Raw genomic sequence first — 13,368 nt, 5'->3', positions numbered from 1 at the left:
GAATGTTTTAACCCTAATAATGTATACCAACACATGCTAGGAAACGTCTGCCTTCTGTCTGCCTAACACCTGGTGTACAGAATATATAAGCGACATGTCAGTCAAAGTGTCCGCTGCTTCTTTCATATCCAGGATCCTGGACTTTATGAGACAAACAGCCACGTTTTTGCCAAACATGCACACGACAGAAAAATAATGGCTAAAGACTCATGTTACGATCGGTCAGGATTTATTCCAGGAGAAAAGACAAACAAAACACAATCAACTGCTCTGGCTTGTGTCGTCATGGTAACTGATATGTGCACATGATTGTCGAAGGCATCGGATATACAAGCCCCATTAACAGAAAGTCATCATCGTCGTCAACATCACAGCACAGAACTGTGGCAGGCAGCGCCCGCTCAGACATGAGGGTGTCGTTGTGATGGTGGTGCACAGGATGGGACTTTGTTGTGGTCACATGCAGAGAGTAAATACGGCCAGCCAACTCAGGACAGGCTCTGGACAAGGACACCCACAGGCAGACTGGGTTCCAACAAGCAGCATGGACTGAGTTTCAGTCCTACAAACAAGTCTCAGAGGCAGAATTCTGCCATTATTTAGTCAGAGCTTGAAGCTGGGGGAAGTCACACCGAAAACATCTTTCTTTTTCTGTTTCAAAGTAAACTAATAATTACAGACCACCTGATACAGAACTTAGCCATCTCCTCCACTAATTAAGGAGCCTACTGTACAAAAAAATACATACATGTAGCTACATGTAGGCCTGCTTTACTTCTTTGGAAGCAGTGACTTTGGGTCCCTTGAGAAAAATAATAGAAAAGGATCAATAGTCTACATTAGCTAACTTTCACATAAACACTTTAAGCCTGTTAATAAAGATAAGATTAATTGTTAGGCTATTCTGACATAGTGGTCACAAACATAATTGCAGAAAACATAAAGACCAGAAATCAGCTGTTGAAAATGAACTGTTCTGAAACTCTGAATGCCACAATCACCCATAGAGGAAAGAGGATTTTTCCACATTTCTACAATAGAAAAATTAGAAAGTCTGAAATAGCCAAGCTGGGAAGCAGGTCTAATATGCAGCTATTTGAATCGGATCACAGTATCCGTTAATACATCCATGCTACTTATTGTAATAGCCAATGAGATTATTTGTGCCTCTAGAAGCCATTTATAGAAGTGAAACTCTGCTTCAGCTTTTCATGGACTCAAGACATCTCAGCCTGTGTACGTCTTTACATAATACAGAGATTAACATCATACAAGGGCATATAAGATTATGACAACACTCATTGTGAAATATAAGCACTTTCTTGGCATGCTTGTATGTTCGTCTTTTGTCCAGCTGCACTTCAGCTGCATCTTCGTTAAAAAAAGTGTGAGCTCAAAGGGGGACGGGGGATGAGAGCGACTTGTTGCCACCTCCAGTCCATAACAGTGTGTTTCTGAGTCGGTCACAGCTTTGGATTTCTTCCTTTAGCATGGCAAAAACATAAGCCTGAGTTCAGTAAACAATGCTTTCACTTTCAGTGGGACTGACGCTGAAGTGACGGTGGAACACTGATGGCGCTAAACAGCACTGCGTAACTCTGCAAGTGCAGCCACATGGTGCAGTTTGTGGGGAATAATTCAGTTTTTTTTTAGAAACACATTAAACATTCCATAAAAGGTACAATCAATTTCCCTCCACACACACACACGCACACACGCACACACACACACCTGAACAGCAAAATTCATAAATATTATAGTGAAAATGATCATTCATAATTCACAATCTATTTACAAGAGCATCCTCAACATGGGAGGTTTCATTTCTCAGTCTTTAGCAAACAAAAGAGCAGACACACAACATGAAAGGAGCATGAACCTGAACCGTCTGCCTGTCTCACAGCACATCCATAAACCCCAAACCTAAATAATTAAGTGAACCACATCACATTTAATGAAACATATTCTTATATTCTTACAGTGCTGGCTGATGATTCACTAACATCTTTATGTCACAGAAACACCAGCGTCACCATTTTTACAATGTAGCTCATTCAATAAAAATAACAATAGTAGCTAAATGACTGAAACTGTCATAGATCTGGCAGGGAATTGGTGTCTTACCCTTACATTTATTCCCCAAAACTAACACTTATATACATATATATTTTAACTATAGTTGCTAATGTTTTCTTCATGTTTCCTGATTCCACTTCCAAGAGAAAGCACTGACAACACATTTAAAATATTTTTTAAAATGCATAGCAATAAATGGGTATGTATACATGGTTACAGTGAATATTCAGATTAAGGTGATCATTGGAATAAAGCCCTTACATGATTGAAAGTTTCCCCTCCAAACATATGGATAATTGCACAGATTGAGTGTGGTTAGAAATCTACAACACAAGATCCCGCTGTAAAAAAAAAAAATAAATAAATACACACATTTCTCAAAGCTGAACTGTAGTCATGCAGGACACATGGCCATTGTAATTCAGTAAAAAACACAAAACCTAGCTCTGTTTAAGACTGCTTTGACACATGCGCATTTAAACAAACAATAAATCAGGTTAACTGGCCTTTGCTTACACATTTTACTCCACTATCTCCAAAGTAGCTGCTAGGACGTCATGCATAAACAGTGTTTTCAGGCAATCTGTCTAAAATCTAAAAACAAAAAAGCAGTGCATCTGCTCTGTGTGGAGTCCAAACATTTGAATAGGTTGAATGTGACAAGGTGCTTTGTAAGAGGACAGCTCCAGAGGGTTTTGAAAAGGTTTCCACACATTAAAGGGTTATTCCAGAGATTTAGTATTGCAATTTCATAAAATTAGGGGATTCAGAAATGACAGATTAGGACAGAATGGCCAAAAGCAAAGCAGCAAAAGACAAGAGATACTGCCTTCATTCGCTAGTATGGGTCACACACTGCATCCTGCATATCCCCCAATACAACTCAATGCCCATGTGTTTCTAACCCCATTCCTCCAGGCTGAACGCGGGCTTCCTGTGAAATGCTGAGATAAACTTCATCATGGCAATTTTTGTTTTTTCCAAACTTTGGAAAACTTCTTCTTGAACCATGTTCACTGTTTTTACAAACTAAACACCACTCTTCACATCTACCTAACTGTGTGTGTAAAGTAGGTGGGGAGTTCATTTGGACTCTTTTCATATTCATATACAAACATAAGTGACTATAAAATAAATCAGATTTCACAATCCTCTGAGGTTCAGTCACTCCCTAAACAACTACAACAACTACACCACAACCCAGCCAGTCTAATCTATCAATGTGAATGACAGCTTATAAAGAGACTGCTAACATTTAGTTGATCTGCCCATCCAGGTAGTATAAACCAAAAACCTCTCTGATCCATCTTTAGGTGAGATGTTTCCACTAGTTACGCCATTTAAGGCTTGAGTAAGCTTTAAGTTTTCACTTCTTTTGAGGGTGTAGCTCATAATCATTTAACAACCTTTGCTTAAAATATTTACTTAGAAATAAACAGCAAAAATCCAAACTCAAGAAATGGTCTTGAAAAGCTTTTAAATATAAGGCTGCTGTTAAAGAACAAAAGAAAATGGATGGAAAGAGAGGAAAGGCATTTTAGACTGGATACCATTCACAGATATTTTCGTATGGATTGTTTCAAAGCCAAACAGGTGGAGCTTAACACACAAAATGCAGTGAGCCAAAAGTGAATTCTAGAAAGCTTGGGTGAGTGTTGATTTACTGTCGATTTTGCTTCAATTCGACTTTCATCCAGCTGTGGTCCTACACCCTCCTGACATGCCATACAGATCAAAACAAGCACTATGAATCATTAGCAGAATCTTTTCAGCAGCCCTCAGTGTTAATAATAAAAAAGCTAACAAATTTGGGAGTAAACAAAGGTAAATAACTTCCTCTTTAGATTTACTCAGTTCAGCCCTTGGTTTTAGTTCATTTGTGTCTTGAACAGCTTTACGACTCACTAGTTTAGTTCTAGCTAATTTATCAAGTACCATAGAATGAACCAAATTGGCTTAGTACCTAGCACTAGTCTTTGGCTACACTTCACAATAAAGGGATTTGTAAAATTGCATTGAACAAAGACATGACAATCTGATATGTGTGAGTGAGCACCCAACATTGTACACTTCTGCTTTCTAAGTGTCTGAAAGGCAATGACTACAATTTAAGTTGCTGTAGTCATATCCAAGTCAAGGGAAGGTCACATTCAAGTCAAGCCAGTACCATCAAGAATTAAAAAAAAAAAGTCATATTAAATCTAGTTTATCAGTAAAGATGAGACACTAAGCTGTTGAGTGATTCTTAAATGAAACCCCAAAATGCGTTAAGATTACCCATTAACAAACCACCCAGGCAGTATGCTCACTGACGTTCTGTGTCAATAAACACATTTTCAGCAATTTAGGTGAAACTTTCATGTAGGACTGAGAAATAAAATGCAATGTTAACAGGGATCAGGTCCAAACCTTTGTTAGTGGTGATGTAGTCTGAGCCAAGCCACTGTTTGAACTATCAGTCACTACAACACAACAATATGGACACAGCTAACTTGTCATGAGCCCTGGATCATTAACTGTGATGCCACAAGGCCTGACAAAAAACTCTAAACCTGGAAACTGGTGGTTGCCAGCACACAGTGGAGCTGCAGTTTTCCCTGAGCACTTCTGAACTGGGTGCAGCTTGACAATGCAAAAAGGAGAGATCATGGCTTCATTAGAGGGGGAAGGAACAACAGCAGACAACACCTTCTCCATCTTAGATCTTGTCTCCAAACTGGCCAAATATTGACCCATGTGACGGGCAGTCAAACTTCTCCAAGGTTGTTTCTAACACATACTGAATCTTTTAGCCATCTTAAAAACCACACTGCGCTGCCTGCAGCTTAGTTTTGGAAGTTAAATGGCAAGCAACTTTTAATCACTAACATTCTCAGCTGGAGGCAGTTTTCCAGTGTATACATATCCTCTATCTTTTCCTATCCTAAACTTGCATGCTTCATAGTAATGTCCCTTAAAGGGTGATTGTTATAAAAGTCTTATAAAGTAAGAAAATTATAAACAAATTAGAATCTTTCAGACAGTAAACAAGTACAATGCTCTGACATCCACTCTGGGCTTTTTTATATACAGGTTTACAATCTATTTTCTAATAAACATAGGTAGATGGTGACTAATCTGTGTTTGAGAACATATCTGACCCTCTCTGTGCAAAATAGATAAAGCGCTTATTCATTTTTTCCCACATCTCAACAGTCGTATGGTACTTTTAAAGCACTTCTCAAAGCACAAACACACATACAAGCCCAATAGGACGTAGAACAGGTCTTAAAGGTGCTATGTGTAGCATTTTTACAAATTATTTTTTCTAAACCATTGTCACATTTGTTTGCAATATTAGTAAAATTATGTAAACAAGTGAGGTCATTACTTAGAAGACTGACAACCTCTATTCTCCATTTCACACAGTCACCAGGTCAGATTTGGAGGGAAATGTTCTCGATTGTTTTACAGCGTGTGACGGCAAGAAGGCGCTGATTTCAGAGAATCTGGTGGTGGTGGAAACAGGATGAAACAGTGGGGTTATGGAAACTGAGCTTCTAATCTAGTAAAACATTTGCACAATCAATGGCTATTAATTAGTATGAGGTAGAGGTGATCAGTCATCTTGGCTTATTATCATATTGATTTACAGTAATTATACCAAAGTAGCACTATCAATTTGACAATGATATGCTTGTTAAAAGCATATTTACTTTATAAGCTTGTCACACATACCACCTTTAAAATGAACAGTAACAATAAAAAACAAAAAACAATCCGGTTGCCAATGGTTGAAAATTTGACAAAAAAAAAATCTAAATAAGATGATGAAGAAAAGACCAGATTCAAGAGGGAGGTGGATGTTGACTGTCCTCTGCTCTCCCAGGAGCAGGGCAGGGAGCTGGCTGGGGGGCATCCAAAAGAATGTGCAGTGATGAGAGGGAGAGACAAAGAAGAAGGTGATGCTCTTCCTCTCCTGTTGTCCTCCATTTCTCTCTGCCTCACAGCGCTGTGGCCTCCCAGCTGGTTCCCCGCGGGACCTGGCGTCACTTGGTTTCTGTGAGCACCGGGGCGGGGACCGCTGAGGCATGTGGTCGATTCAACTCTGCCCCTGTCGTGGAAGAAGAGGCCGTAGATGCCAGACTGCAGGGCGTGACTGGTGTGGTTACACCTGTATGGAAGGACTTAGCAATTAAATCTGCAACATACTGTATTTTGTTATTATTCTGTAACTAGCTATTTGTACATTACACTTAGTATTTCCTTGTTATTTGTGATTTCATTGTAGAAAAATCAGAAAATGGTCTTTTAATAAGGTGCAGTCCCTTACTGCAGTGTGACCAGAGGATAAAGAACTCAACACTAAGGACATATCTGAGCAGATAGCGGCCACCCCAACCCGATCAAGATGTAGAAGATACATAATGCATTTTACAGTGCAGTGGCAAAACTGCACTGGCTTGGGAGTGGATCGGTACAGCAGAGCCTCGCAAACTGTAGCTCAGTATAAGAGGTCGAAAAAAAACGCTACAGCACTTTTACAATTACTGCTGCTCCCCCTGTCAAACTTTCCATCCTCACACAGCATATATGCAAATTTATTACACAAATCCATAGTAATTCATGAAACAAAGTGTCCTTGATTTCAGACAAAAGTAGGACGTGACTTATTATAGCTTCCTTCACCTAGCTAAGTTGTTAACATAGTCTCAATGGATTACTTGACAACAATCTATTGCAATGTTAAAAGTTTCAGACTGGTCCATTTTAAAATAAGAATCCCATAAAATCATCTAAAATATACAATTGATGGATGCATGATATCACATTAAAACACTAAATATAAAAACTAGTCATCAGGCAAAATGTTGTGAAAATGTGTAAAGGGATTGGAAGCAGAATTGCTGTGTTGCAGAACAAACCCAGTTTGCACTTTTCTTTTGGCAAATATGAAGAGGAACAACATGAGACAGACTGTTATGTGATCCTAACTGGCTGATTGACTAAAATAGTTGGAAAAATAAATAATTTTTAGGTTTTTGTGTAAGTTTTACTTCTAATGTACCAAGAGAAAATGTTTTTCTGGTTCTAATGCAGTGGGAAGATACACAGTGTATGTGCTGTTGTGTAAAGTGTCTTTTCTTTTAACGTAACCCTTAACTCCAAAATTACAAAGTGTGAAATTCTGTTTTGAACGTAACCTTGAGTTAGTAGGTTGCAAGGTTCATAGCAGGACATGATAAAATTTGCAGCTCACATTAAAGCAGACCAACACTCCCTATGTTTGTTCTTGTATTTTGGTTTTGGAAATGCTAAAGAGTTATAGAGAGTATATTTTACCCTACAGTCCTATTTCTAGATTAGTGAACAATAAATTCTTTAATTTTTGACATGCACATATGTTTTCTTGCTTTTCTGGAGCGACTGATATTACTGACTCATACTCACATTCCTTACGTGGAGCTGCCATGTTGTCTGTAGATGAGGTTATGCTGGCAGCTATGCTGGTGCTCTGGCTCTGTGCTTCCTGGCTGGTGTTTTGGCTCTGAGCTGACTGGTTCTCTCCCGCCTGGCTCTGACTCTGGGCTGGCTTCTGTGTCTGGCTCGGCCTAGTTGGCGGGTTGGAGGCATCCATGCTGCTCCCCATGCTACTGCCAAGCTGCAGCCTTCTCATGTGCCGAACCACGGCGGTGGCATTGAAGGCTTGCTGAAGAGAGAAATCAATGAGAAGATTAATAAATAAATAAATAAAAACTCTGTCTGTCTCAATTATTAGGTATCACAAAGAAATGATTTTGGTAGTATCATGCATATTTTATATTTAATTAAATTATTTCTATTTCCTAAATGATTATAAGTTCAAAGTGGGAAGGAGCAGAGCTATTTAAAAAAATGTGGTAATTGAGGTTCCTTCTTCAACCAAGTGGTTACCATGAGATCAATGCATTGTTATAAGCAGGAGGAAGGATTACTTTAGTATTTTTCATTTCATTGTGACTTTGAAGTTAAAGACCAGAATCTGCTTCCAATGAATTAAAGTACCATGATATGCACTTTATCTTCCATTAAAACCATCTGAGGTTCAAATATCACTAAAGCAGGGTGTTCTGTTAAGCACCGAAACTGACATATAATGTGACAAACAGCTCTGAAAAAAGTATAATTTGATTCATGTCTGCAAATGACTTTTTCTTATAAGCTTCAAGAGGAACGTGGATTACTCCTGGCCATATGGAGGGCCAACTTTTTTCTACAGAACACTTCTGTACTACCTTTTAAAAGCAGACAATCTTTTGAGGGATTGTGTGGGGGTAATAAAATAGTCTTGAAATAGAGTCAAAACCACAGAACAAACTGCAGTTAACAAAATTTACCCTCCATTTGCTCTTGGCAAAGTTCTTTCTGATCTGCCGGCTGACTGACTCATGGATATTCTTGCAAAGAGCTGTATCCCCAGCGATCCTGATGTATGAAGCACACACACACAAAATCAATTCTCTGTTAGCACTTCTGACTGTAAAACAATATCTATATTGATTTTATGCCTTTTTGTTAGACTGTATATGACATTAAGACCGTAGGAGCCTGTGTGTGTTTCTCACCAGGGATGCCTTAGTGCCTGTTCACAGGTGAAACGCTTAGCTGGATCTTTTTCCATCAGACTACTGATGAAATCTTTAGCTGGGAGAAGAAAATATACTTTAAAAAAAAAGCCAAGAAAGTTCAGTGAATTTTAAAATAGAAAACACCATACTATGCCAGCTACAAGCATCATTTCTTGTAGTCATCTGGTCAAAAAAAGCATTCTGTGATACAACATAATCTATGACACACACACACACTTTTTCAGACCAGACAGATGATGTCAGAGGGGGAAAGCTGGTGTGTGTGGTTTGTATGTGTCACATGGTGAATGAAGAAGGAGAAGGTAGTAAACACTGTCAAATAAAAGAAGGAAGAGGAGAAGAAAGACAAGCTCACCAGAGTCTGATATGTCATCCCAGTATGGTGCATCAAATTCATAGTCGGCTTTCAGGATTTGTTCAAACAGCTTTGAGTCGTTTTCATCATAGAATGGAGGGTAACCACACAGTCTGCAGACAAAGAATTTACTCACTGTCAGTGTCTGATTCACACATCGGGTCATTTCCTTTATTTATTCAATGATGGTACTAAAAATTCATTTCTTCTGAAATGATTAGTAAGCAATTGTCAATTTTGCTGATTAAATAATTGTGTAAGTTCATGTTTTTATGAAAATTCCTAGACTGTCACCGTTTCCTGCTCCGAAACGATCACCGTAAACACCTTTGGGTTTTGGACCCTTGATGGGACAAATGTGAAGGTATTGAACACAAACGTATGACAAATATGCCTCTTACACATATTAGTTATGTTGGTATTACAAATGTCTGAATTATAATCCTATATCCTTACTTCAATACACGCCACCAATCATCAGTTAATATAAAATCCCATTATATTTTTATTATCCCACATGTATAAACATACATCTATTACAGTCTACATGTTTGGCACTTTCTATATATTGAGCCTTACTAATATTATTGTATATTCTACATGATTAATTGCACTATTCTGGAAATCAGCCTTGCACATTTTCCTCTGTTCATTAGGAACACTTCTGTAACATACTGCATATTACATTTACTGTTTTTGTATCTGAAAGGAAACAATTAGTTTTACGGGTTTTCTCTAGTTTGTACCTACTGTATATGACCTGTTTCTTCTGGTGCTGCTGTAACACTTTATTTACCCCAATGGGGTCAATGTAATGTATTATCTTAACCCAGGTGCTGTCAATTTTTTGTTACTATTTTTCCAAATCTTATTTTATAGATTATAATAATTAATGGATTAACAAATGGATGCCTACAGTGCCTTGCAAAAGTATTAACCCCACACTGCCTTTTTCCCCACTGACCACACTCACTCCTATGGGCAATTTAGAGTCACCAATCAACCTGACATACATGTTTTTGGACTGTGGGAGGAAACCAGAGTACCTGGAGAAAACCCACACAAGCACAGGGAGAACATGCGAACTCCCTGCCGGGTTTTGATCCAGGTACCTTCGTGCTGTGAGCCAACATTGCTAACCACTAAGCCACGGTGCCACCCAAGAAGTCACATAATTAGTAAAATTAAGTCCACCCGTTCGCAGTCACATAATTTCAGCATACATATATACCTGCTCTGAAAAGCCCCAGAGTCTGCAACACTATTGAGCAAAAGGCAGCATCAACCAAAAGTTCTAAGTATGTTGTGTAAATCAAATATAAATCATTTGTAAATCAATCCATTTCAATTCCAGGTTATAAGGTAACAAAATAGGAAAAAGCAAAGACTGTACATCCATTTACTAACTGTAATGACTCAAAATCTTGTTGATATAGGTGATGGTCAAAATACTATGAACACCAATAGCCTTGGATAACGTCTGCATCATGTTTTATATTGTTTTACATTATTATATTCTATGGCAAGGGATAGATTGATTTTGGTCACAGCATAGGTTGGTGTGGCAATCTCCTTACTCTCAGCGTTAGCCATAGTTGATTGTGTCACCTTAAATAGTTTAAGCTTACTGGTGCTGTTGAACACAAATGAATTGAAACTCCAGTCTGAGTCTCTACACTAAATCACCTGAACCAACAGAAGAGCTGCTGTTCAACCAAAAACATCATCTGCACCTCATTACTTAAGTCCTGGATGCTCCAAGAGATTTTCATAAAAACTCATTAAAATGCCGTTCTCCATCAATACACACACACACACACACACACACACACACACACAAGAAATAAAAGAAAAACACACTAGGAAGAAAGGAAGGAAGACTGAGCCTGCCGTGAGGATACAGAGAATTTCCATTAGTTTTTTCTGGTTTCTCATTTTGTTAAAGACTCACCTGTCACTGAGCTTATCATCCACTTCATTGAACACACACACACACACACACACACACACACGGACACACGGACACACGGACACACGGACACACACACGGAAGGAAGAAAGGAAGGTTCCACCTGGTGTGAAGAGATGCTTCCCTTTTTCTGCTTTCATGTTTGGTTGGAGACTCAGTCGTCACTCACTATCCACTCCAGTGAACAAACACACTCACTGTGTAAACATGTTTCAGTTTCCATAATGTAGGAAAAATTCAGGCACACGCGCACGCGCTCTCTCAAGGTCCCAACTGATTATCATGGCTGATTACCTGATGTGATCTTTCCACCTGAGCAGCAGCTAAAAGCTAACAAAGTCTGAATCCCAACACTAATCGTGCTAATTGCCAGCAGGGAGTGACTGCTTACTCACAACACACACACACTCCCCCCCATTGAGCTGCCTGTTACACCAGAACCTGATTTTACTCAAATAATAATAATAATGATGATTTAATTTCACATGTTCACATACTTTACAGGACGTCTGAAGGCGTTGATCATGTGACAAACATATGAATGTTCGGTGCATGAGCGAAGGAAGGACAGAGACCAAAGGTGAGACCCTTTGGTAACTCATAGTAACCCCCCTCAGATAATATCTATGAGGTGAAAACACACACATGAAGAGACGGAAGCAGAAACATGCACATCTTAAAATAATTAAACATACAGCTTCAGTCATCAACAACATTGGACACACTTTAAGGGACATGCTCTAGATACACACACAGGGTTGAAGAAAACACATGACCCATAGCATCATGCTGTGTGTGGGTGTGTGTAAGAGGTGGTGGTTATGCAGAAAAAGAAAAACAAAGAAGAGAAAAAGAAGTTTAGACTGTTGCTCCATGTCCATACAAGGGCATTGGGCAGAGCTCCATTTGGCTCTGATGGAGCCATCATCTCTTACAAAACACACAGGTGGGGTAAAATCAACACACACACATACACATTAAGCTACAAGATGAAGTAGTCCTTTATGACCTTCGAAGGCATTAGGCTCCTTGCACAAGTTACTAGCTGTGCAGTTACTAATACAGGACACTAATGATTTGTAGCTCAATGGAAAGAATGTGAGGGTGGTTTGAAAGGTTGCTGGGTTTTATGAGTTTGTAATTCATCACAACTTAGCCTGTGGTTTTGTGTATATGCACAAGATTAAATGGAGGTAAGTCACTCATACATGTATGTCATTTGTGGGTGACTGTATTCATTAGCTGTGATACTCTTGCTAATTGTTAGAAAAGGAGAGAAAAGGTGTGTGCGGAGCTGTTTAAGACGTTTTAGTACTCTAAGTCTCAAACCCATCAGGAGCAATTTGCAATTTAAGTCAGAATGCAAGTACAAAGGCTGACAATGGCCATTTAAAATGACACAAAGGCAGTTTGAATTTGCTTTAAACTGCTCTAATCAGTCAATAACTCTGCAATGTGAAAATGCATCATTTGTACTTTTCAAACTCTGTTTTTTCTCTGATCTGCATCATTTTCTGCTGCTGCAGACAAAATGTTTCCAACAAAAAACTCAATCAACCAAAACTTCACTCCACTTTTTTTTATTACATGTGTAGCAAACTCGTTTAAGGTTCATATTTTGACAATAAGGTGTTGAAAATGTTTGTTGCAGCATTAACTGAAATCACACTAGCTACAGGTGCTTGAATGAAGCTACTTGCTGTACAGTGTGATGTAGGACAAAAGAGTTGGTACTTACAGGATGTATGCGATCACGCCAATGGACCAGCAGTCCACTGCCTTACTGTATGGCTTCTGAGCAAGAACCTCTGGAGCTAAGACACACAGAGAAAATAGTGGTTAGTTACTTTGGGTACCTTACTACAACTCTTAATGTAAGTACATTTTTCGGCAGCTTGTCGGCTGTTTAACTATGCTTAAATCTGGATGGTGTTTTTAGTACTGTTTCAATTGAGGCTTTATTAAAGCTGTATGCAATTTACATGAAAGAACAGCTGTCTGAATGCAGACAAAAGATACAGGCTCTCCATGTCTATCCAGAATTAAATCGCTTTGGTTTCTGCAGGAGGTACAGGTTCTCGTGGCTTCAAAAAGTTTTGCTGAAATCCTGTGACTTCCAAACCTAAGACATTTCGATTGTTTTCTCTATTCTCTGTAAGGCTGGCTGGCCTGGCCTTCTTCTGCAGCTCATTACCGAGGCCCTAGACAGAGCAAATTACTTTAGACAAAGAGCTCACCACATCACCTCACACATACATACACGGCTGGCTTGAAATAGATTTGGCAGAGCCAGATATGAAGAAATAACATTCATACATGGTGCAAAATATAAACTTTGCACACATGCTGAACCAGGGTGC

At 38.9% G+C, this 13,368-nt stretch overlaps 1 protein-coding gene across 1 annotated transcript in view; it reads right to left on the bottom strand.

Annotated features, from left to right (window-relative positions):
• Positions 1-5,391: 5,391 nt before the first annotated feature.
• Positions 5,392-13,368, bottom strand: part of camk1da (calcium/calmodulin-dependent protein kinase 1Da) — a 42,321-nt gene continuing 34,344 nt past the window's right edge. Inside the window, exons 6-11 of the mRNA XM_026327177.1 lie at positions 12,747-12,822; positions 9,040-9,152; positions 8,661-8,739; positions 8,433-8,520; positions 7,507-7,765; positions 5,392-6,229 (exon numbers count right to left, since the gene is read on the bottom strand). Coding sequence (XP_026182962.1) covers positions 6,105-6,229; positions 7,507-7,765; positions 8,433-8,520; positions 8,661-8,739; positions 9,040-9,152; positions 12,747-12,822 — 740 coding nt within the window. The 3' untranslated portion in view covers positions 5,392-6,104. The remainder of the gene's footprint in view (positions 6,230-7,506; positions 7,766-8,432; positions 8,521-8,660; positions 8,740-9,039; positions 9,153-12,746; positions 12,823-13,368) is intronic.

The sequence above is a fragment of the Mastacembelus armatus genome, chromosome 23 (assembly GCF_900324485.2).
Source record: "Mastacembelus armatus chromosome 23, fMasArm1.2, whole genome shotgun sequence".
Classification (NCBI taxonomy): Eukaryota; Metazoa; Chordata; class Actinopteri; order Synbranchiformes; family Mastacembelidae; genus Mastacembelus; species Mastacembelus armatus.
Note: the sequence above shows the minus strand (reverse complement) of the source record. Positions and strands in the feature narration are given on the sequence as shown.